The sequence below is a fragment of the Xiphophorus maculatus genome, chromosome 3 (assembly GCF_002775205.1).
Source record: "Xiphophorus maculatus strain JP 163 A chromosome 3, X_maculatus-5.0-male, whole genome shotgun sequence".
Classification (NCBI taxonomy): domain Eukaryota; kingdom Metazoa; phylum Chordata; class Actinopteri; order Cyprinodontiformes; family Poeciliidae; genus Xiphophorus; species Xiphophorus maculatus.
The window spans coordinates 23,276,213-23,300,026 of NC_036445.1; the positions used below are offsets into that span (position 1 = coordinate 23,276,213).

At 36.4% G+C, this 23,814-nt stretch overlaps 1 protein-coding gene across 3 annotated transcripts in view; it reads right to left on the reverse strand.

The window, feature by feature from the left end:
* LOC102234306 (CUB and sushi domain-containing protein 3-like) overlaps positions 1 to 23,814 on the reverse strand; it is a 243,084-nt gene that overhangs the window by 33,420 nt on the left and 185,850 nt on the right. For all 3 annotated transcript variants that reach the window (XM_023330906.1, XM_005810786.2, XM_023330905.1), the window contains exons 55-58: positions 22,784 to 22,969; positions 19,574 to 19,747; positions 11,258 to 11,440; positions 7,237 to 7,413 (exon numbers count right to left, since the gene is read on the reverse strand). In XM_023330906.1, coding sequence (XP_023186674.1) covers positions 7,237 to 7,413; positions 11,258 to 11,440; positions 19,574 to 19,747; positions 22,784 to 22,969 — 720 coding nt within the window. The remainder of the gene's footprint in view (positions 1 to 7,236; positions 7,414 to 11,257; positions 11,441 to 19,573; positions 19,748 to 22,783; positions 22,970 to 23,814) is intronic.

The window sequence follows — 23,814 nt, forward strand, 5'->3', positions numbered from 1 at the left end:
GTTTCAATAATGAAATAATGAAATGCAGTTTTCATTTGTTTTCACATAACAAGCTCGTCTGTCTATAGCACATTGAAAAGACTAAGGAAAATTGATAATGCTACATACAGAGCAATGGAAAACATGCAAGAGGTTTTGCAACCTCTTACATGTTTTCAAGAGGTTCACCTTTCAGCATGAAAACGATCATAAACATTGAAAGTGTTGATTAATTAAGGAGACATATTATGTCTCCTTAATTGCAATAATGATTAATTATTGCAATTAATCACAATGCATAACTTTGTAACCTTCTGCTGCACTCCAACCAACTTAAATGCTAATAATAATCAGATTTTATATATATACAGTATATAATAAAAAGTAGCATTATTATATGAAGCAAGTAATGTAATCTCAGTACTCAACAGCAACTAAGGGACATTTACTCCATAGTTTCCCTTACATGCATACTACATTCAAGTAGCCTTAGCTGCCTCACCCCTTACTGATTCCACCCTGGGCACCTGCCAATGTAGCCCATATCAAAAACCTCCACTGTCACGTTTTCAAAAAATATTTAAGAAAATGTTTTATTTTCTCAAACCAAACATGTCTGAAGATTCTCTGTTTTCCAGATTTTGTATTCAGGAAGGTTTAAAGAAAGCCATTTTGTTTTAACTGCAAATTTATAAATTTTCCTCTCCATTCATTTCCTATGAAATTTGTGTGATGGCTGGAAGCCTGTCACTCATCCAGCCGAGTGACGGGCTTAATTCATGCATGTGAAACTTCGAGCTAATACACCTACATGTGCACATGCCAGCAAGCAACGCATGCACAATAAAGTTTATTAGGACTGGCAGTCCTAAGAAAAATATAAAACAATGAAATCAATTTAAATAACTTTAAAGGCATTGTAGAAATGCTGAAGAAAGTGGAAAACCTTTCTCTTCCTTTTCCATTTTTCATTATCGGATGCAAATCTTTTGTTTTCTATTATTGCTCTTGCAGTTTTTTGCGGGTAGATAGAGTTTGATGATAGCCTAAACATTTATCTGACTGACTGTGCTGTGTAACTGTAAATAACAGAAATGGTTTACATAATTCAAATTATGAACAGCACCTATACTTATTCTTTAGCAACAATATATATTGTAAGAGTAAAGAATGGCTGAACAGTAGAATTTTGTACAGCGACGTTTATCAATGAATAGGTGGTAATTATGCTGCGATGATTAGTAAGTGCTAATTGCTCCCCTGCAGTCTGTCACTTCTGCGGTTAAAAGTGATTTAGAGCAGCTGTGAGCCACTAACAGATTCATCGCTGTTTCAACATACTGTATGCAGTGCTGCGCTGGGTGTCGCCTTTTATGTGCTTTTGACAGGTCATTATTCAGCTGCTGGAAAAAAAAAATGAGTAGCAATTTGTTGACCTATGGGAGATGTTGCTCTGCCACTATTCTGTATTTTTTTTATGACAACAAAGAAGTTATTTACTTTCTATTAATGCAGAGTATTTAAGTAGGACATAGAAGAGGCTAGGAAGCAAACTGATGTGGTAAAACGGCATTTTAGTTATAATTTCGATCTTAGATAGGGCATTCAAATTCATCTCTGTCAATTATTTTTATCTGACAGAGCTTATCTGACAAAGCAAACCATTGTAATAGCAAAGTGAAAGAAAAAGCAATATACACACAGGATAAAAATTATAACCATAGTTAAAGTACAGTATTAATAATGCTCACCAGAAAAACTTGAATGATAATCTTTAACAATTTTGCAGGTTTTAAAACCTTCACGAGTAGTTAAAATATAAATTATTTTTTTTCCCACATGCTGTGAACAGAGGATTAGTGCTGGACGCCCAATGAAATTTTAAAACGCTTCCCTTAATAAGGAAACTTAAAATTAAAAAGTACAGAGATGCAAAAACATAAAAGGAGGGGATTTAAGAATTACGGCTCTTTAATATCTGGAATCCTCGCGGTCAGTACTCAGAAATGCAACTGGACTACTGAATCAAAACAGCCACAAAGCAGCACTTGGGTTTTGGAACTTGTTGCTCAGAACGTTAAACATGTAATCAAAGGAGCGTCAACGCAACAGAGTGTGTTGGATCAAAAGCGCACAAATCAATCGGAGAAACTGCACGATCACTATGGGGTGCCAAATAAATAGATTGGTGCTTTCTTAAAAAAAAACTACAAAACAAAAGAGCTGACAGGACTCCAAAGCACTGAATGACAAATTTTAAAATTTGTTGGAGTAGTGATGCATCCAAAAGTTGCGTCCCTACTGCACTTGAGCACTGGAGTTGCAGACCCCTGGCTTAATTCCTTTATTGAGAGAAAGAGCCGGGGTAATCCAGAATTTTCTCTCAATATTGACGCTTCTTCCCCACCTGATGCTGGCAAGTTGATGAAAAAAAGACTAGTAGACTTTTCCCTTTTCACATTTCAGGGTGTATAATAAAAACAGACAGCCATGGTGGGGAAGCTAAAGTAGTGCCACTTGTGACTCAATTTGACTACAGAACTAATACAATACACTATTAATAGTTTGAGTGGCTAGCCTAATAATTGAACACATACAGTATATACAAAACCCACAAATTTCCTAATTTGAAACCGCTGTTAAGCTGATTTTGATGTCATTCCAAGATCCCACTTCAGACTAGATAAATTGAACATCACATTAATACTTGTTCTGCTGTCAACTTCAGTTAATAAAGGGAGTACTTGAAACTTTCTCTACTCCTACTCCTTAATTTTAGAAGGTTGTAAAGAAGGAATGAAGAGTATTCTCAAACACATCATTCTGGATATTGGAGCTTGACAGGGCTACATCACATTTAAAATGTTCTGAATTATCCCAAAAATAATTAACACCAAAATATTTTTTGATTGGCACTAAAGGCAGCCCAAGTAGGTGCTTGTGTCACAGTTTAAGAAGTCATCTAATATTCTGATATATATTGACAATACATAACCATAGTTTGTAATTCAGCTGGAGTTATCATAAATTCTACTAAACGACCAAAGACACTCAGCTTCAGCTGTGCTGTTTGACCTGAGTGAGAGACATCTGTGTTTTTAATTATAGAGACAACCGTTACGCAATATTTTTTTGCATACGTCCTAATTTGAAATCTCCTATGGTTGATCTAATTTGTCTAATTAAAATTGAGGGCCCAACTGAAATAAAAATAGTAGTGTTGATTATTTTTTCACATGTTTGCTCCTGGCTCCTTCTCTTGGCTCAGCTTTCTCAAAACAAGCAGATGGCTGAGTGTTGGACGGCTATGTTGTCAGGTCTTACCCCAGCGCCATCGCTGATTAAATTATAGTTGTCAGTCTTTGACTTCACTTATTTTTGTGTGCTACTTGTTAAATCACACACAGGCTCTGATTTGTGAACACTTCTTAAACATTCTGGGGCAAGAGCGTTTTCTGCATATGGCTGTCTCTGCCAAACTCTGGTCCCCTAAATCAGTTTGTTTATTTTCAATTGCTGACAAGGAGTTCAACACTTATGCTGTTCATGATTGGAAATGACTTGCTTTCTGTATGCGAACAAAAAATTACATTGAATCTTGGCAGTTAAAATTCCTGAAAGCTGAAATGAGAAATCTTATTTTACATACATGCATTTTTTACACTATGAAGCAGGAAATTATATGCTAATTAGTTATAAAAAAAATCAGGAACACTGATTTTAGATTTACAGTGTGTATTTGCCAGATAAGTACTGTAAATCTATGTGCTGGGTGCCTTTTGTTTCTTTGGATCAATCCAACACTGCATCCTCCATAAAAGGTTCCTGAACCCAGCATCCTGTATTGTGTGTCAGAAGAATAAATGGCTCTGCAATTGGCAATTATTTGATGCTTGATACGCAGTCATTTATAATATGCCTGCAGTGCACACAGAAACTAACCTGTCAGCCATATCTGATTTTTCCTTCCACAGCACAGGCAGTGTGGGTAGTAAACTACTTTTTTGCGTCTCTCGCAGAAGTCATATATGAGCATATTTTTACACCCACGCAGGACAGTATCTGTTCATTTATGAAGTAATGGTGGCTTGTTTTTTTTTTGATATAGCAAATGTGTTGCTTTACACAACCCATGTTTTCAGTATCAAAGGGAGGGATTGCTCTTTAACTTCCAGCCTGAGCTCATGAAATTTATAGAGGAATATGAAAACAGTACAAGCGATGTTAACAGATGACCAAGTCTCTCATTTGCAAATTACAGTCATTATATCTATGACAGCAAGTCATTGTTTACCCGCGTGCTCAATATCCCCTGCCGACAAAGATCTCAGTCACGGTACCATTTCTGAGCATGAAAAAAACTTTTGTTTTCCATTTTTTTTGTGGAATAATTTCAAAGCTAGGGCAAGGGACCCTGAAAAATCATGGCTATTGAAGGTTTTATAAATGTCCATAAAGTTTTAGTCGTCTATAAAAGCAGCCTTTCAGGACAAAATGAAGGCTGGAGAGTTTAGTAATGGTAGATTTACTTGCATTTAAGCAGTTTCTGATGGTCCTGCAAGCTTCAGTGAGCTAAAGTAGTACTGTTTGAATACAGACCTTGAAAACCAGGAATAACTTCACTGCCATAGAGCTAAAAACTGATGCCTTAAAACAATTGTGTAAAATTATATATATTATTTTTCAACAAAATGAGAACCCATCAAAATGCCTAAAGTAATCCATCCTTAATGTTATTACACAGCTTAAAATTTTATATAGAAATGTAGTCATAAATGCTGTTTCTATATTTCAGCCTTCCTGGGTTTGCTTGGATTGGGTCTACAGGCCTGCCAGCACCAGTGAAATCACACAATGGTTTTTGTCTGATAACACTTAATTAAATCCTTGATTATTTTCCAAATATGAAGTGCTGAATTAAGAGCTACATTTCTGATCCGATTTATCTATTAAAAAAAATCCTGCTTGTCATCACAATTAGAGGTGACATTTTTTCTTTGCAAGGGCTTTGTGAATCAGATGCCTGCGCAACCTGCAACTGTTTTGCAAGTGTAAAAATTGCAAAAACATGAGCCTTTGTAGGAAGTGTTGTGTCTACTTATGCCCAGATGATCAACACTCGCAAACACCTCTCCATACTTTGCTAATCTACTATGTCAGCAACCCAAGGTATACCTCATTTTAGACCATTCATTCACCTCCAACAAAAGACACCATATGGATACAAATTTGTTCAACAAAAATTGTAAAACAGGTAAAATGGTTAGCAAAGGAGACAATTTTCACAAATTGTTTCAAACTATCTGCACTGAAATATGGTTTGCTGGTGAGATTTGGTTATTTTCTGCATCTTTAGCCATATGTTGATGTGTTTTAGGGATTCTACTGATGCTAAATCACAAGACTTTAGCACTAACCCTAACCCCAAGCACTTTAAACTCCATTAGAGAATGTGATTTGTCTTGTTTTGTTGTTTTATACATGTTATATTTAGCTATCTAGGATGCATCAACAGTAGCCTACAGGATACGATCATTGTGGAAATTAGTTTAGAACCCAGTGACATCTAAATCCATTAATCCAGATACTATCTGAGGTTTTCACATCTGTCTGTACTGCTACGTACTAAATAATATGAAACAGACTGTGGACATAAATCAACAAAGCCACAGAACATCATCATAGAAAAAAAAAACTTCCGGAAGAGGCTCAATGTTTTTCACATTTCATATGACATTTTTATCCTTATATGACTTCTTTAAAATTAAATTTTGATAAGATGTTATTTCTCTAACATGCTTTATAAAAGTAAAGTATACACAAGCAAAAGTTAAGTGTAAAAAAAAAAAAAACTTTTCTTTTTCCCCTTGAAAATCTTGTGTGACTTTGATCTGCTATCTTACATGATTGATTTTCTGTGAACCATGAAAATGACTGCCTCTCTAATGAAGGCACACTGAGCCAATCCCAGCATCTTAAGTGTTGATGTCCCTGAACTGACCAGTAAACTTTAATGTGAGCTGAGAGTTAAAAGGGGAATCAGTTTGGTGATGAGCAAGCTTTCAAGTGAAGAAAAAAGAAAAGCTCTCCTGGATTCCTGCATGTTTGACCATTATTACTCAATCCACTTTTCAATCTTACTCTCCTTTGCCTTCTTCCCTGTGCATATCTCTCCAGAGACCCATTTTACTCCAAAATTGAAAATTATGCCCATACAATTTATTCTTCTTGTGATATAATAATAGGCTAAAGGAAAAGGGGGAAAAGAATATGGTGATTTTCAGAGAGAGGAACAATGTAATTTTCTCCAAGAGTCATCCTGGAACAAATTAAATATAGACAGGCTTAGTTTTTACTTACTCAAAGAGTTATTTGCTGAGGTCAAAACCACAAAAAATGCCAGCTTTGATATTTTAGTTCCAAGACTTAGGTTTTTCCAATGGTATTGTCTATTTTAGCTTCTCGGTTCAAACCTCCGATTGTCTCAATTTAGAACAAACAAATAAGAGAATCACCTGAAAATAACCATTTATTCTCACATTGACTTTGATTTTTCTGCTTCACACAAATAAAGGGAACTGTGCCTGTTCCAGATAATACACAAAATTAATAGAGTTTCAAACTAAGGCTCCAGTCACACCTCTTAACATATGCCTAGGTGATTTTTATTTCCATTTACTTGTATCGATAAACAGTTTCTTGAACTCAAAACTAAAACACACTATTATCAATGCTTAATCAGCAGCTGGCAATAATGTACTTAATGCCTGGATCAGAATTGAAAACAATCCTGAACATGGCTAATGCAGTGCAAGACTAAAAAATTTTTCTAGACAATTATATCTCATTTTCATGTATGCCTATTATCCTTTTCTCTCAGTCATGCACTTCTTTAGTTAGCATTTGAAGTTAGTTTAAAACAGATATGTTAATTAGATATGTTAAATATGACTAATTTTACCTGGTATGCATCCAAACCATCAAAACACAGATTTTCTACAACTTTTTCCTTTGTCTGTATTAATTCTCCATTGATCTATGTAAATCTAATGACTATGGCAAAGTATAACCCATACAATACATACACACAACAATACTAGTTGCTCTATGTTTTCACAGTGATTTCAGGATTTCAGAAAGATTATTTAACTCTGTGCACTTCACAATGTAAATACTAAGCATGGCCTTGACTATTACACACACAAAGTCAAAATGACCAGATGCAGTTGAACACTCCTGCATCTCTGCAATACTTACTTGTACAGTTTGGAGCTGTGCCAGACCAGGTGCCATTTGCCAGGCATTGGCGAGTGGGTGATCCTGTCAAGAAAAATCCTTCCATACAGGAATACACAATGGAGTGGGAGAAAGTCGTGCCGTCCACACGGGAAATGTGGCCATGAGCTGGGGTACCCGGATTTGCACACTGTACCGCTGCCATACAAGAGAGGAAACACAGGATGTCAAGGTCAGAAGTGTAAAATGGTAATGGATTTTCTATATCAATGATTCACAATCTGGGGGTTGGAGGCCCCCAAGGTGGCTGGAAGAATGCTTCAAGGTGACTGAACTGTCGTAGAGTTATTTCCTTTCTTTTTTGCTATGTGCATGCAAAGACTCATCAGTGAAATAAAGGCTGTTTTGGTGTTGGTCAGATAAATACTTTCGGTTTCTTTAGTTAGTCTGATTACCACTGGAACAGTCTATTAGAAGCAGATGGATGTAACTAGCTAGTATCAACATGCATGCATCATCATATTGCACAGCCAGAAAACCTCGCAATGTTTGTGCCCTCTGTCAGAACAAAATGTCTGCTACTTGTCTGAAATGTCATTTCTCCTGACTTCCTACACCAAATTTGATGAATATCCATGTAAATATTCATTTTATGAATTGAAATTCAAGCTGGAAACATTGACATCACCAGTTTTGTCTTGGATGGACATTGTGTTACGCATTGATCTAGCAATGCAAACTTGGAGTTCTCTCTCCTTCACACACAATCATTTCTCAGTTTCAGTCATACAAATTATTGTGATTTCTGGGAGTCTAAACACAATTTAAAAGCAAATAAAATGTAAAGTAAGAGAGAGATAATATAACTGTAATTTCTGGACTACTGAGCATACTTGAATATATGCTGCATCCACTAACTTCGAAAAAAAAAATATTACACATAAACACCACACTGACTATAAGATGCAAGTGTCCACATTGAAATATGAGATATTTGCACAGAAAGACGCGACACAGATTATTTTTTTTTTTTTTACGTCTAATGAAATGTGTATTGGTAGGATACACAGATACTGCATGTGTCTGCAAAACGGCTGCTTTAAAAAACAACAAAAAAAAAAACATACAGTAGCCTACCAGGTAAAGTCACTGATCATGTCTTCCTCCTGCACATTAGAACCTCTAAAATTGTCTTTCTTAGTGTTGGAATTGATCAGCCTCTCACACACACACACACACACACACACACACACGCACACACACGCACACACACACACACACACACACACACACGCACACACACGCCCCCTGTGTCACTTTCCTTGTCCTCTCAAGGCAAATTTGCTCTTCAGTTCGTGCTATCCTCTTCATCAGACAGCAGTCTAGCCTTTTGAAATCGGTTGGCAAAAACCCAAATATAAGCCGCATTATAGGGTTCAAAGTTTCTGAAAAAAGTAGCAGCTTATAGTCTGGAGGTCACGGTTATAAAAAATATCATTATTTTTGTGTGCTCTGTATTATCTGATAAACTGTATTTTCTTTCAAAGAAGCTGTGAGACAAACCAGCAGAGACCCACCAATCTATACATCACTGCTTTATGAAGGGAGACCAATAACCGGAGATGATGTAGTGATGGACAAAGCACATTAGCAATCCTGAAGAAGCCCCATTTAATAAGGTACAGTTCTCATGCTCTCTGTGGTGATGTTTACTGCAGCTCAGAAACAAGATGATTGGGGGAATAATTACATTCTGCAGGTACAGCGTGAAGATGCAAAAATCACTTTAATTATGACTGAACTAACAACCCAGGTGTTAGTTCAAGAAAAAATAAGTTAAGAGTCAAAGCTGCATTAAAAAAAACATAAAATCTACCCACCAAAATGTTTCCCCAAAGGTTAGGAAAGAAATCAGTTTGTTTCATGTACCTTTTTCCTCCTGCAAATCATGTCTAATTACAAAACTGATCTGCTCTCTCAATCACCTAATTGCCTGGAAAATCTGAAATACTGATTCTTTGTAGGAGACAGACGTGCTGTTATTGCCGTGGTGATTTCTCAATTGACTTTAATGCATCCGCACAAACTTATCACTGTGCAAACACATTGCTGGGACACATACTGTACCTCGCACTGTAGAGCTTCAGCACATTTATAAAACAGTGCTGTAAATGCACTCAGGAGCTCATAATTATGCATGCAAACACATTACATGTAACTCTGTATGCACATATATAAAACAAAGCATACATTTTTTTCTTAATATTTGAAATTACATAAAGTCGTCCTTGATGGCCATTTGAGCTGGTTATTAAGCCGAATATTCACAGTGACCACTTTCCATGTGCTGTAAAGGGCTGTGAATAATGGATGGATGGGCTTTAACACAAGGCAGGGCTTTAGATCACAGACAGAGAGCAATGAAATTCATTCAGGCTCCAGTGAATTCCTGTTCCCTCCCCCCAGACTTGGAAAGATGGTTAAAACAATCTTTAAATCAGGATTTCAGCTGGGAGATGGAAGGATAAAAAGCCTGGGTTGGGGAGATATGGAATAAAAAAAGGAAGGAGGTGGGTATCGGACCAAAAAAAAAAAAAAAGAGTAAGATACAGAGAAATGAGAGATGGAAAATAGGACAGAGTTGGAAAGACTGATTGACAGTAAGATTAAGACAAAAAAAGAGAAGAATTGAAAAAGACAGAATGAACACAAGAAGGAATGAAGATGCAAAAAAAACAGGTGCACCGTAAAGGAGTTCAGAGAGACCATACATTGGCCAGTGATATTAAAAATGATTCTGAAACTGTTCCAAGCCAATAGTAAGTAAAGGAGAGGGGATCCAGTCAAACATTTGCCTCAATATCCGGTTGACCCTTGGGGGTAATTTATGCAAGATGTGAAGGTGGCCCTCTGAGAGTTGATATCTAGAATCCCTACAATGATTCATTTATCACAATCCAAACAAAATGTGGCTTCAGGTGTTTGGAATTAATTAAATTTTTGGTTGGAGTCTGGAAGACTCCAAATATGTCTCTGACTCCAGCAGAGACATATTTTACCATCTGGTGAAGCACTGCTTTTGTGATCTCTTTGCAAATCATTTTTGTTTTAATGCAGCCAGTATGCTGCATGCAGTGTTTGTCTGTTTATTCTGGATCTGGGTACTATTTAAAATTTTTATAAGTCACAGCTGAGAAAATGTTGGTACAGTACCAAGAAATGGCTCTCTTTTTTCTGTTTTTAAGCACATTCAATTCATTTTCCTTTTTTTATAAATGCTGTGCAGCCTCTTAGAAAATACCTTGACTATCTAGACATTTCCATTTTAAGTCAACCTGTTCTCACAGTGCTTCTCTACAGCTTATTTTGTTCTTTGAACTGTTGCTGCATTCCACTTGTTTGAATCGATAAAAAGACACATATTTTCAGATAATTTGCTGTATTTGCAGATAAATAACAGTCATGACGCAATCAGATCTAAAAATAAACAGTGAAAATCTAACTTATTCATTTGAACTGGACTGCTAAGCAAAGGTATCCATTCAGTTATTTTTAACATTTTGTTACAAAATAACAAAGCGAGGTTACATGATCTTCATTCTTTTTTCCCATAAAAAGATTCTAGCATGTTTGGTTTGTTTTAAAAGTTAGCGTCACTTTGTATGTTTGTACGTACAAACAATATTGGATCAACAATGGGCAACCCCTCCCCCAAAAAAACAACACAGATAGAACAATATATAATCTTAATAAACATGTTAAAGTCAGCGGTTGTAATGTGACAAAACATTTAAAATATCAAAAACGGGTTTGAATAGTTTAGAAAAGCACTGGGATTTAATATTGAAAAAAAGAATGAAAGAAAAAAAAAAACAGTGGTGAAATTCGATGCCCAGCCTTAAAGCAACTATGCATCTCGGTGTGCATGTGTAGGAGTGCTTATCTGTGAAGAATTGTGTTTGTTATTACCCTGCATGACTCCTCTCTGCTCTCACACCATTTATACAAAACATCCCACATAAATTTTAAAAAGTGTCCTTACGCTTGCAGAATGGCTGTTTGCCAGACCATGTCCCATTGGGGAAACAGATCCTCTCTGCTGAGCCGTACAGCGTGTGTCCCACTGCACAGGTGAAGCGCACCTTGCTGCGCACTTTGAAGTTCCCCGCCTCTCTGCTGGCATGGGCAGGTGTGCCAGGGTCCCCACAGGTGCCTGAAGAGTCGCCTGCATCAAGAGATAACCAGACACGGAGCAATGAAACCCAGAGAGTGAAGAGTCCACCCACTTGAGCGTGTAGGCGTGTTTGTGTGTGTGCACAGATGGATCCTTTTTAAATTGGCATGGCAGAAGTTTACAACATATGCGTCTTTCCTGTCAAGTAGATAAAAAGTACACAGAGCTTTGGTGTGGTCATTTGGACCTTTAGGAAGCAGTGATACAATGCAAAATTCACCCAAGGGCAGGCATGGGGCTTTTATTTCAGAAGTGCTAAGGTTAAAAGGACTTGTATAAAGGCAGAACATTTACCATTTGTCACCATGCCAACGACCTGGCAGACCAATATTTCTTTCAGCTTTGACACCAGAAGCTTTTCTGCCCATAAAAAAATGAAAAAAATCAGCAGAGCCAGCATTAAGAGTCAACCAAATGTGGTTATAAGAAATTATGAATACATTGTGACCTCTGGAGCTACCAGTAAATGCATTTTCATTATCCTGAATTATCTCCACTTTTTCTTTTTCTGTGAAGGAACTTAAGTACTTTCAGAGTCACAACCTTGCACAATCTGCTACATTTGACTATGTATTCAATCAGATACAGACGCCGATGTGCCTTTTATAAATTCTCTTCATGTTCTTTTTAAGCCTGTCTCTTATGCTTGAGAGAAATAGGACATGTTCACACTCTAGGACATAGGAAATGAGAGAGAAAATAAAGATGACAGGTATGGAATCAGGGCAGTGCTGAAGATTTCATGTTGTGATGAACAGTTGAGTGGTTTGTTTGCCAGGAAAGTCTATGGGGTGGGGGTTGTATTCAATGGGGTCACCCTCAGGGGAGAGAACAAAAGCACATACAGTAGCGCATAACACCAGCCAAAAATATAACTGTTCCCATTTCAATTCTGACACATATAAACGAAAAAAACAAAAAAACAGCTGAGCATAGAAGACAATTTTATTACATCCAAATATACAGATACAGAAATATAGAGATATTCAAGTTCACATTAAAACAAACTCTTTGTGAGAGATTTGTACCCCATCGGGCTTAAGACTGATTCTTGAGTTGCAAAAACATCCTGTCCTTCCCTCCCCAAGGGACTTTAGCTGCTGCTCTTTCTGTGTACAGAGCACCAAATGGCTGTAATACTGGACTTGTTGACAAAGTCTTTAAGCACAAACACAAACCTCATATCATCTACACACATCCCTCAGCGCATATGTCTACAAACTGCATTTGTCAGGTCAATGACTCACAGCAGAAGCGGATAAGTTCGTATGTGGCTGTGGCTGGTGCTGAGTGTTCATGAACGGCTGCATATGTTGGTGTGGCTCGGAGAGATTGAGCTGTTTGTGCATCTCCCAGCATGTACTTGCATACATTTGTGGAGATGAGAGCGTGATGAGCACCAGTATGCATTTGTCTTGGTGTGTGCGGCTGTACCAGTAGATACTCGTAAGTCCTACAGCAGCTGTCGGTGCCTCATTATTCTCTTTTCTTCTCCTGCAGTGGGACAACTCTAATCATGGTAATTGGGATGGTGGTCAGATTTTGGTTTGAATATCAGGTAATGTCCATTCACAAAGATCCCTTAGTGAGGAAATAAAAAGGTCTTAAAATCAGCCATGCAACAGATGAGAACAAAAAGGGAACAGCTTGGCAAGCAGTCTGATGCACCATCTTACTAATTAACAAGGGAGGAAAAATGAGGGAATGGACAGATGCATGAATGGCTGAATGGATGAGAGCTGCTGCTGATGCCAGGTTGGATCTCTGAGGAATTCAGAGTCCTATTGTTTTGTGATGTTACTACTGAATTATACTGTGCCATTTTCAAAATGTCTAGCCTTGATATAAAATGTTAACATACTTATAAGTCAAACTCTTTTTTGCATTTTTCTTACCTTATAGTCACAGGATAGAATATTGTACTTTATTTGATGGACCAACACCAAATGGGGATTCAAATGTGAAGTAGAAGGAGTCTTAGTGTTTCCAAATGCTTTTTAGCATCTTGCAGGTTTTCTGCCAAAAATTAACAACAGGTTTGGGTCTGGACTTTGAGCCATGTAAGCACATGAAAAGGTTTGGTCTAAAACATTAAATTGCATCTCTGCTTGTATGTTAGTGGTAAATGTCTTGTTAGAAGGAGAACCTCGGCCCAAGCTTCACGTTATTTGCAGCCTCTATCAGGCTTTGTCCCAGAATTTTCCCTTATTTAGCTCCATCTACTTCTCATGAACTCTGAACTCATTCCAAGTCCATATGAAAGAAAATGTCACCAATGCACTGTGCTATTGGTCAAAATTGGTCAAGATGGTGTGCTCTATGTGAATACATTATCCGGCAGTATTTTTCAAATACATATGACGTTTTTTTGTTTTTGTTTTTTATGTAGAGTCAAAAATAAAGTTAAGGTGTCATCTGACAAGGGCACCATGTTCCACAGGGTTTTCGTGTCTTCAACATGACTGGTGGCAAACTGCAATCAGCACTTTTAATGAAATGCTTTCACCAAGAGCTTTCTACTTGACACTCTTCTGTAAATTGATGCCCTCCTTGCCTGGCCTATCAGATAAGGTGGATAGCAATGTCTTGGCAGGTTTGCAGCAATGTTACAATTTTCCCATTTTCAGTTGATGGGCTACACTAGGTAGATTGTTTCATAACCCTGTTCTTCTTTAAATCTTCCCCAGACTTAATTCCTGCACTGCATATGTCATTTTGTTAATTAATATTCTCTAAAAGGAAAGAGGAAGGAAAGAAAGAAAGAAAGAAAGAAAGAAAGAAAGAAAGAAAGAAAGAAAGAAAGAAAGAAAGAAAGAAAGAAAGAAAGAAAGAAAGAAAGAAAGAAAGAAAGAAAGAAAGAAAGAAAGAAAGAAAGAAAGAAAGAAAGAAAGAAAGAAAGAAAGAAAGAAAGAAAGAAAGAAAGAAAGAAAGAAAGAAAGAAAGAAAGAAAGAAAGAAAGAAAGAAAGAAAGAAAGAAAGAAAGAAAGAAAGAAAGAAAGAAAGAAAGAAAGAAAGAAAGAAAGAAAGAAAGAAAGAAAGAAAGAAAGAAAGAAAGGCAGATAAGCTTCATTTGCAGAGTTTAAATCCCAACATTCTACCACATTTTTCTGATTTTTAATTGTCAAAAAAAAAAATCTTAAATTGTGGATCCTTGTTCTACTTCACAATTTTGCAGTGCCTTGTTTTTGTTTATAAACCCACCCCAAAAACTGCTACTGTCATTTGTAATGTGACAAAATGGGAAAAACAATTTAAGCACTTAGGTACCAGTATATGAACTTGCATTTTGACAAGTGTAATGTAATTTACAAAGGAAGAAAAGAAAGAAACAAAGTTAAAAACTTTATCCTTTATACTCACTTTAATAGATTACAGGAGTCCTGCTAAAGTCTTTTGCATATTATTGCATGACAATGATAAAATACAGATAAACGCAGATAAAATTGTAGAAGTGGTAAAAAAAAAAGAGAGAAAGTGCAACAAAACACTTTTGTTCACTTTCCACTTGAACAACTGTTCAAAACACTTGAAGTAGAGAAAGGTCTACTTCCTGTTCTTTGGCCATCTTAAAGAATGATGAAAACTATGTGCAAAAATGAATACTTGCACTAACTTCTTTGAACAAATGTGTTTAGCACCACATCTTTTTATTTTGTAAGCAACAGATGAGCTCCAGCTGTGTTGTGGCTCCAGTTTCTGCTATAACTGTAACAGATGTTTACTGCCAAGAGTGAATCCATTACGTCTTTTAGTGGCAAGCAGGTGATTTACAGTGGCATCTTCTCTCCATCATATGCTGCAGATTTCCTAGTTAATCACAAGTGCTGATGTGGTATAATCTCTAAAGATGATGCATTCACATTCAACATTGATTAAAATGTTCAGTTTGATGCAGAGTTAATTTGCAACTGTGTAACAAATTATGCAAATTATCCCAAGTTAAATAATTATTAACTATAAATGTCCTCAGTGCATTTGTTGTATAAACAGTTATTTCTCATCAGCTGTTTCAACGCTTTAGAACAAAATCAATACATTAATTTGGTTTAAAATAAACAGTTGATAAATTTCTGAACACAATTAATGAAACGTATCAAATCTGTTTTTTAGACATGTTGAATGCTTAATGTAAAAGCACATGAGCTTACTCTGTCTCATAAGACAGCTGGCTGCAGTAGGGCTATGTTGGCACATGGCTCAGAATGAATGACAGAGAGAGATGAGATTCAGAATTGCTCATCATCATTATAAGAAGGACTCATCTGTCAAAACAGCAGGATGTTGATCTAATCTTCTTAATAATGGGAACCCTTTCTTAACTTAAGTGATGGGTGATTAAAAAGACAAAAAAAAAACCCCAAAAAACGCAAGCAGCTCTGCTTCATCTACACTTCTTACCAAAAAATCCATTACATTCTGAAGAAATGTGCATTAATTATACTCTACGGACACCATAACGTGAGACAAATGCGCAAAAGATGTCACTTTTACTGGAGTTTAATGACTGCAACATTTTAAATGAATAATGGTTTTGTCTTTTACACAGTGCTACTAAGGTTAACAAATTTCAATAAGTTCTTTCATTTATTACCTGAACAAAAATGTTAGCAGTTGATGACAGCCTGCAATGTCAACAGAGCACATTATTGAGATTATTGAACTTTCACAAGGAGACTTTCCTTGTGAAAGCAGTTCTTTCAGCGCATGCACAAATGAAGTTGAAATGTGAATTGTACAAGGACAAATTGAGCAGTGACAAATTCAAAAAATGCAAAAAAATTATAAATTAGCTGAATAGGCTTGACAGCAGTGAACTTGACTGAAGTTAAAACGTTCTTGTGTGTCTGAAACTAGCAGACCTTTACTGCTGGTTTGTACTTTTGATGAAGTGCAAATCGTCACCAGACCACTTCAGGCATAAGATCTTGTTCAAAAACCATTTTGGTGGTTTTGTCAAGAAGTCCCCTGACTGGAGTCTCACTAATCTCTGCTAAATATGAACAAATTCAGCATAGAGAATTTATTATGCTTCCTTGAACAAGTTAGGATAGGTCTATAGGGCATTCTAAACATATTCATTACTTTTTCTTTTTGTTTTGCAAAAATTAAAATAGCTGCAAACAGATGTGCATAAGAAGCAGACAAAGTTGTGCCTCTCACACAACCACCAAAGACGCAGCAGCGGTTTATGAATGGTAAGTCAAAAACTTGCTAAAAGTAAATTTTCCATAATAGACCCCTTTTAAAGCAGACCAAATGTGTCAGATGTGAATAAACCTTTAGTCAGAGAGCGAGTTGGTTTCATTCTGGAGCTCTGACACTCCTGCAGATTAAAAGGATGAAAATATTTCCAGTGGACCACTGTCTCTCATCTGTCCCTTAGATATATGATTAGACTGAGCTGTGGGAGGCCAAGTCAACACTGTAAACCATCAGTCTGCCATTTGGAAAAACGGTTATCCTGATAGGATGTACCTACTGTAGGATAATATAAAAAATAGGAAGGTAAATGTCAAAGTAATCCACGCAAATGTTAGGGACTCGGACTTTCTTACAAAACATTACTTCCATGCTTTTAAAATACGATATCCTACATGGAACAAAGCAGGTTAGAGAACAGAAGAACAGTCGATAGAACTGCTTTGTCTCATGTAGAAATTTTCCATGAGACAAAGCACCTTTCTATTACAGCCAGAATACAGTACTCGGCAACTTTTACCACTGTAAGTCTTTGGTGGGACAGAATCACACAGGCCAAACTTTGCTTCCCGGTGACGCTAACGAGTCTTTGGCACCCATGATTCTGTCGCCGCTGTCACAGCCCAGCAAGAAATGTGAGGACAGCTCTGACAGTAAGACAGATTCGGACCGATACAATCAAGTATATTTCCTTAGCATCTTAAGATCCTCTACTTTCAAACTGCTTGTGTAAATCCAAAACATCCAAAGTGAGAAGAGAAATTGAACTGCCCTTTGACAAAGAGAGAATAACTACCACTCAAGTCTGCTTACAAACATTACTTCTGGGTCAGTTAGTTTAACAAACCAAGTGAAGATTCAGATAAAAAGATCTACTTTCATGGTCAGGATTGTTTAAGTGTGATGAGAGGGAAGAGCATGGGAGGGCTAGAGGAGTGGAGGTAAGCTGTAGGTTGGGAGCTAAATATTACAAGACCCTTTTTCTTACTTTAAAAAATGTCAAATGGAAAAACTGGAACTTAAAATGTTTATGGTTATGGAGTTGACTTCAAATGATTTATACTTGCAAAGGGTCCTCTTCAGCTAACTTAGATTCAACTTTAAAAGGATCCCTTATTCATAATTCTTTTAAGATGAAGACTCCCTTTGACTGAATCACTGAAGAATAAAGGTCTGTAGCTCCTATTTGGCACTGGCTCACCATCTTTGGTCGTTTTCATTCAGCCAAATGCAGCGGCATCAGATAAACCACAGGAGTGCCAGTTCGAAAATGTTAAAAACCTTTTAGAGTAGACAGTAAGCTTGTGAATAGCAAAAGGTCAAATATTTTCAGACAGAAGAGAGTCTTTAAAAGAAGGGTAGAAAAGTCTATTGTGCAGCATTTGATGGTATTAAATTGGCACGGTTTCTTTGGAGCTCGAATTTCTTTCTAATAATGCCAAGAAATCCTTTCAATATTGTAAGTGGGCTTCATATTGTAGTAGTGTTTGTCAACACTGCCAAGTTGTGACTTAATTTTGGTGCCTTTTAGGGGTGTTATGTCAGTAAAGGAACAGTTTCCTGAAAAAAGCTAGACAGTATTACAATGCAATCTTTACAGTTGAAGGGAGACAATCTGGATTTAGTTTAAAAAAAAAGTACAACATGATTAGAAGATCAAGTGAGCAGCAAAATAGTTCCACATTTCAGTCAGATGACTAAACCAAGTTAGGGTCAGTTTAGTCTCATACTAGTGATATCACTTTGGTTTCCATTCATACATGAATGGCATTTTGATTTGTATCAGCAAATATTTTAGGTTATGAACAAGGTTAAAGTGATTTGCTAGCACTTCATTTTAAATTAATGAAGCTATGCTGTACGTGGCCAATGCATCTAATGTGCGTATGACTTGCAAAAATGGCTAATAAACACTTACTGTTTAAATAATGTAAACTTTTCTTTGTCAGCTTTAAGTACAACTTGTACTATACAATTTAGTACTGTAAGATTTAATTATAAACAGAGTTTGCGTTACACTTTTTTGTTGTCCATTTTGATAGACTCGGTCAAAAATAATCAGTTGCAATCTTTTATTCTCTAGTTATTTATTTAAAATTATACTAATGACAAGAGTCAAATGCGTTTCATTGTTAGTTGGTTTAATTAACATTCAAAAGGTGGTCAGGAGTGAATTGTAATTTGTCAAATATATAGTTCTATACATTGTATTTTCACATATTAGGAATGAGAGATTTCAAATGAACATTTTGTATTATTTTCTAAGCAGCCTGTTCATTGCATGAGTAATGACTATGAGTATTACTGTACTTTATTATTTCAGTTTACTTGAAGCAATGAGAGCCAGCGTAAATATTTAGCCTAAACAGCAATTAGGACTTCTACCAATTGAGAAGCAGAGAGGAGCAGGTCACCAGTAGCCCACTTCTGAATATTATACAGCGGCTATAAAAAATCGATTCATTGTTGGAAGTGGGTGTACACTACTACTCCTGTAGAATAAGGGGTTATATAGTACTTTATATAACAAAGTACACAGTTGCTTGACAACATTTCTTGTACAGAACAATATAAGTTGTCATGAGTTTTGTGAATGGGTGTTCTTAAATATGTGTGCTTAGGTTATTATATGTATTCAATTCTAGCTGTAGTTTTTAAAATATTAGACTGCCGACTGCAGATGTCACCATCTTTCAGGCAGTATGGAAATTCTCTGCTGCACATTCATTCAATAACTTGTTTTCTTCTCATTTTTAGAGACTGAATGAGAAATGAAATGAGCCATTCGTACTTTTTTGTGTCAGCTACTAGTGCAGTCAGTCAGAATAAGAATTACAATTGACATTTTGTTCAATGGGGGGAAAAAAAGAACAGAATTTGTAATGGGTGTAAAATACCACAAAATGTTTGTGTGGTACAGCGTACCTGAACAGTGGGGCAGTGGGCCGCTCCAGTGTCCGTTCAGCTGGCAGGTAAGCGATGAATCTCCAATGAGCTGACGGTCGTCGCGACAGGAGTAGCGCACTCTGGAGCCAAACGTAAACTTCTCTCCAGTGATCACTGCGTGGGGTGGCGTGCCTGGGTGCCCACAATCAACCTCTGCATGAGGGGAGCAGCAGAAGGACTAACTTAATAAATCCTGTTTATTTGTAGAAAGACACACACATACACACACACACACCCGCACGCCCTCACACACACACATACAACATTTTCTATGGAATACAAGAAAACTTAATATTGACAACATTTTTACCCCATCTTACAGCACAGAGAATGATACAGTAACGCTCAGGGAAGCTCTGTTAAATTTAGCAAGTATCCCTCTGCTTTGAATTGTGAATTAGATTCAGAGTTACTTACATAGAGTAATTTGAGCACACATTCATGAGACTATCAGATTTTATAGTTCACACTGTAAGTTCTTCGGACATTAAAGAGTGCTGTTCCTATGGCCCTTCATTTCAGGCAAATCAAATAAAGAACACCTGGATGGGTCATTACATTGTCAAGTAAAACTTTTAATTTGCCTAGGGTTACATTACTGTCAGGGACATGTGGTAAGAGCAAAATGTGATGCTGAAGATTTTGTCTTCATAAGCAGATGACAATTATGGTGCCCTGCAAAATTATTCAAACCTTTCAAATTTGAAATGTCACATTTTATCACACAGATTTGTGTAGAGTAGAGAAACATTTTCTACAAATTAAAAATCTATTCAATTTATCAAAAATGGTGGTGCATTTCTATTCAGTCACCACCTGCATCAAACCTTGATAGAACTACCTTTTGCTACAATTACAAGTAATTACAATTAAAAGCATATCTTTATATGAATATGTTTGCCCATTTGTTTTGGGAAAACATCCCAAGCTCAGTTTCTTTTTTTACTGAGAGCTTCAGGGTATCAGTTTTCAAGTCATGCTACAAATTCGCTACAAATTGACTACAAATTGACTGGGACATTCTAAAATGCAAATATGCTTTAATCCAAGTCCTTCCATTACGTCTCTGCTTGGATGTATTCTTCTGACAAAATATGAATGGAATTTAGTAAAGCTTTCTTTCTGACTTTAGTTTTTCTGCAACTCTTCCATAAGGGCCAGATTCTAATAAAATAAAGTTTGAGTTGGTATTGTGGCAAGATGTAGAAAAATTACTTTTGCAACCCAAAAGTGTGTCTGATAGTGTACACACTATCAGACACATTTAGGACATCTTGCATTTTGGGGGAAAATCCTTAGCAGCTATAAAATCCCTAAGATCTTATCACCACCTTGTTAATAAAAAACATGTTTAACATTGCTCAGTCAGAATAAATTCAGCTGATATCTGTCCTGAAAAGTTTGCTGACTGTCATGTCGGCAACTTTCAGTCCATCAACGTTCATGTGCTTGTTCCTTTACACGTATATGAAATAATAATAACCAGGTCTGTTTTTTGTAAGCACTTTGCTTTAGTTCACTACATCTGACTGTTTCATTGATTTATTTGGTTTAGTCTAACCACAAACCGGCCTCTCAGACTCATAGAGATTTACATGAACTCCTGCTACGTTATGGTCATAATGTGAGTGAGCAAATGGTTTTCAATAGATTGATAAGGCAAACATATTTCTCTTGAGCATTTTTAATGCTTAAAAATAACCAAACACCATCTCAGTTGAGACTACACACAGCTTCTTAAGGGAAAAAAACTCATTTCAAATTAAGTACTAGGCCTACTATTTGTGTTGACAGCAGTGTCAACCTCAGTTCTTTTGCACTAAGACAGTGACATCAAAGCTGAAACTTGTCGCTTTATTGTAGTATCTATCAGTTTTTTCTTTCAAGAAGAAGAAACTGAAACAGTGCATCATCTACTGCAGTCACCTTGATCTTTTGGTTTTTCTTAGTTTATTAAATAATTTTATTTGTTTTGCAATATAACAAGCTGCATGAAAGTCTGTATAGCTGTCGACTCCACATACCAGTGGAAAAGTGGAGATGGAGATGGAATGCATATTTAATAGGTGCCACACATTAAAAGTAACTGGATTTTCCATACTTGAGGTTGTGTCTACTGCTTACCTGGCTATATGTGTTTGTCTCCAACTATTTGGTCTTGTTAGAAATGAATTGTTCTGGTATCCCCGTAATGCACTGGTATTGATCAGTTGCAAAAATTTTATTCAATGCTTGAAATATGTCCTGTGCACTTACTTGTATCTGCTTATCTGTGCATCAGCAAGCTTACGCGATTTGCTAATATCTCAGTTCAGATTTATTTCTTTTTTGGGGTTGAGTGAGATGTGGGAATAATTGAGGTAAGAGGGGAGTCTACTGTTCATTTTAATACAAACTTTAATGAACTTTAATGAACATGGAAAGCAGAAAAAAATATATCAGGATTGTTTATAAAATGCCAAGCAATACAGATGGCAAAATACACAACACCGATAACTTGAAAAGTTATTGTAAAATGTAAGCTTTTTCTTGATTTACAGCTTTGTTTAAAAAATAAACAAATTATATAATTTTTCTACTTTCTGTGCTTGTTTGCCTGTGGTCTGAGTCGTCCTAATGCGAAGTAAGTTTCTATAATTCAGCATACTCTAACCATAACCGAATTGTCAATGATGCCTGAAGCAAGTTTCAAAACACGTGATGGACACTTCTGCGTGCCTCTTTAATTAGGATTTGATTTGATAAAATAAATGATGAGCTTCGTCTCTCTACCATGAAATTAAGTGCTTTTTCAGCCTGTGTGGAAAATGTAGAGCTATACTTCAGATAATTTCAATAGAAATAGGTGATTATTGTTGGTAGACTCCAGCACTAACAGAATGCATAATAACCCAGGAGGTGGGTACAGAATTACACAGCAAGGAAAACGTTGAAGTTCACACTGCAAAGTTGATTTAAGTTTAGTGTTTAGCTTTGGAGAAGCATAATAAGAATTGATTCAAAGGTTTAAATAGATATTACCAAGTGGAGGACTTATAAACTTATACCTTTAAAACTGGAAGCAAAAGTTAACAGAACAAGGACTGGGATAAAATGTTTTTGTTCTATCTGCTTAACCTATCTAATTACAAACACTAAGATATACAGTAAATGTCCCATTAGTGTATTGGAAAGAAATGTCCATTTTACCAATGCATTCTGGGAGAGGTTTGTCCCAGTGGCCCATTGGCTGGCAGGTGAGCACGGATGAACCAAACAGATAATATCCGGGGTTGCAGTCATAGAACACGACACTGCCAAATGTAAAGTTCCCATGCTCAATTTTACTCTCTCGGATAGAGTTAGCAGGAATGCCGGGATCTGTGCAGTTAACCACTGTGGAGAAAAAGAAATACATAACATTAAAACCCTTATAAACTTCAGAATTTCTTGTTTAGCCTAAACATGTTCAGAAAAAAAAAATCCTAAAAACCCAGCAAGAAAAAATCCTCCCAAAAAAACAATTATCTTTTTGGTGAAAACATATTTCCACCAAAATAATTGTACAGAGGAAAAACCTAGAACTATTTTGCCTGTACATCGTCTTTCTTTTCATGGACCATATAATAAATGCAGGACTACTTTATCAGATGTGCTGTTATGTAATAAACTGTTTCCATAACTATGTTGTTGCAATAGCACAGAGAAGCATATGGTGCTCACTGCGAATGCAAACAAACAATCAAGAAGTCGAGGGGTGAATTCACAAGGCAGTGCAATCTCCTCAGTTGTTTTACTCACACTGTTTGGTTCATTTCTGTGCTAAACTTAAAAAGCTGAGTGCATCAAATATATGCAGGAGCAAACACCCTTGTCAAGTCCACAGCATGCAAGCAATGCGCACCTAGGTTTTGTGTAGTAGTTTTTCTCTTTTCAGCCAGAAACAACAAATGCAGACGTCAACAAAAGAAAATAGATACATATTTTTTCTGTTTATATGTACATATTTTTATATGAATAATAATGACTTGATTAACTACTCCTCAAAACTAAAAGAACATTTGACTTTATAAGGAAGGAATCACATTGAGAATACCTGTTTTGCTTAGATATAGCAAGAGGGTTTAATGATTCATTCAAACATGTGACTTCTCTCCACAGCTTTTGTAAAGTCAGGCATGGAGCAGGCTGTTTTACTTAATTTTATTTTTTCTTCTTCAGCAACAAAACTACCAACAGCT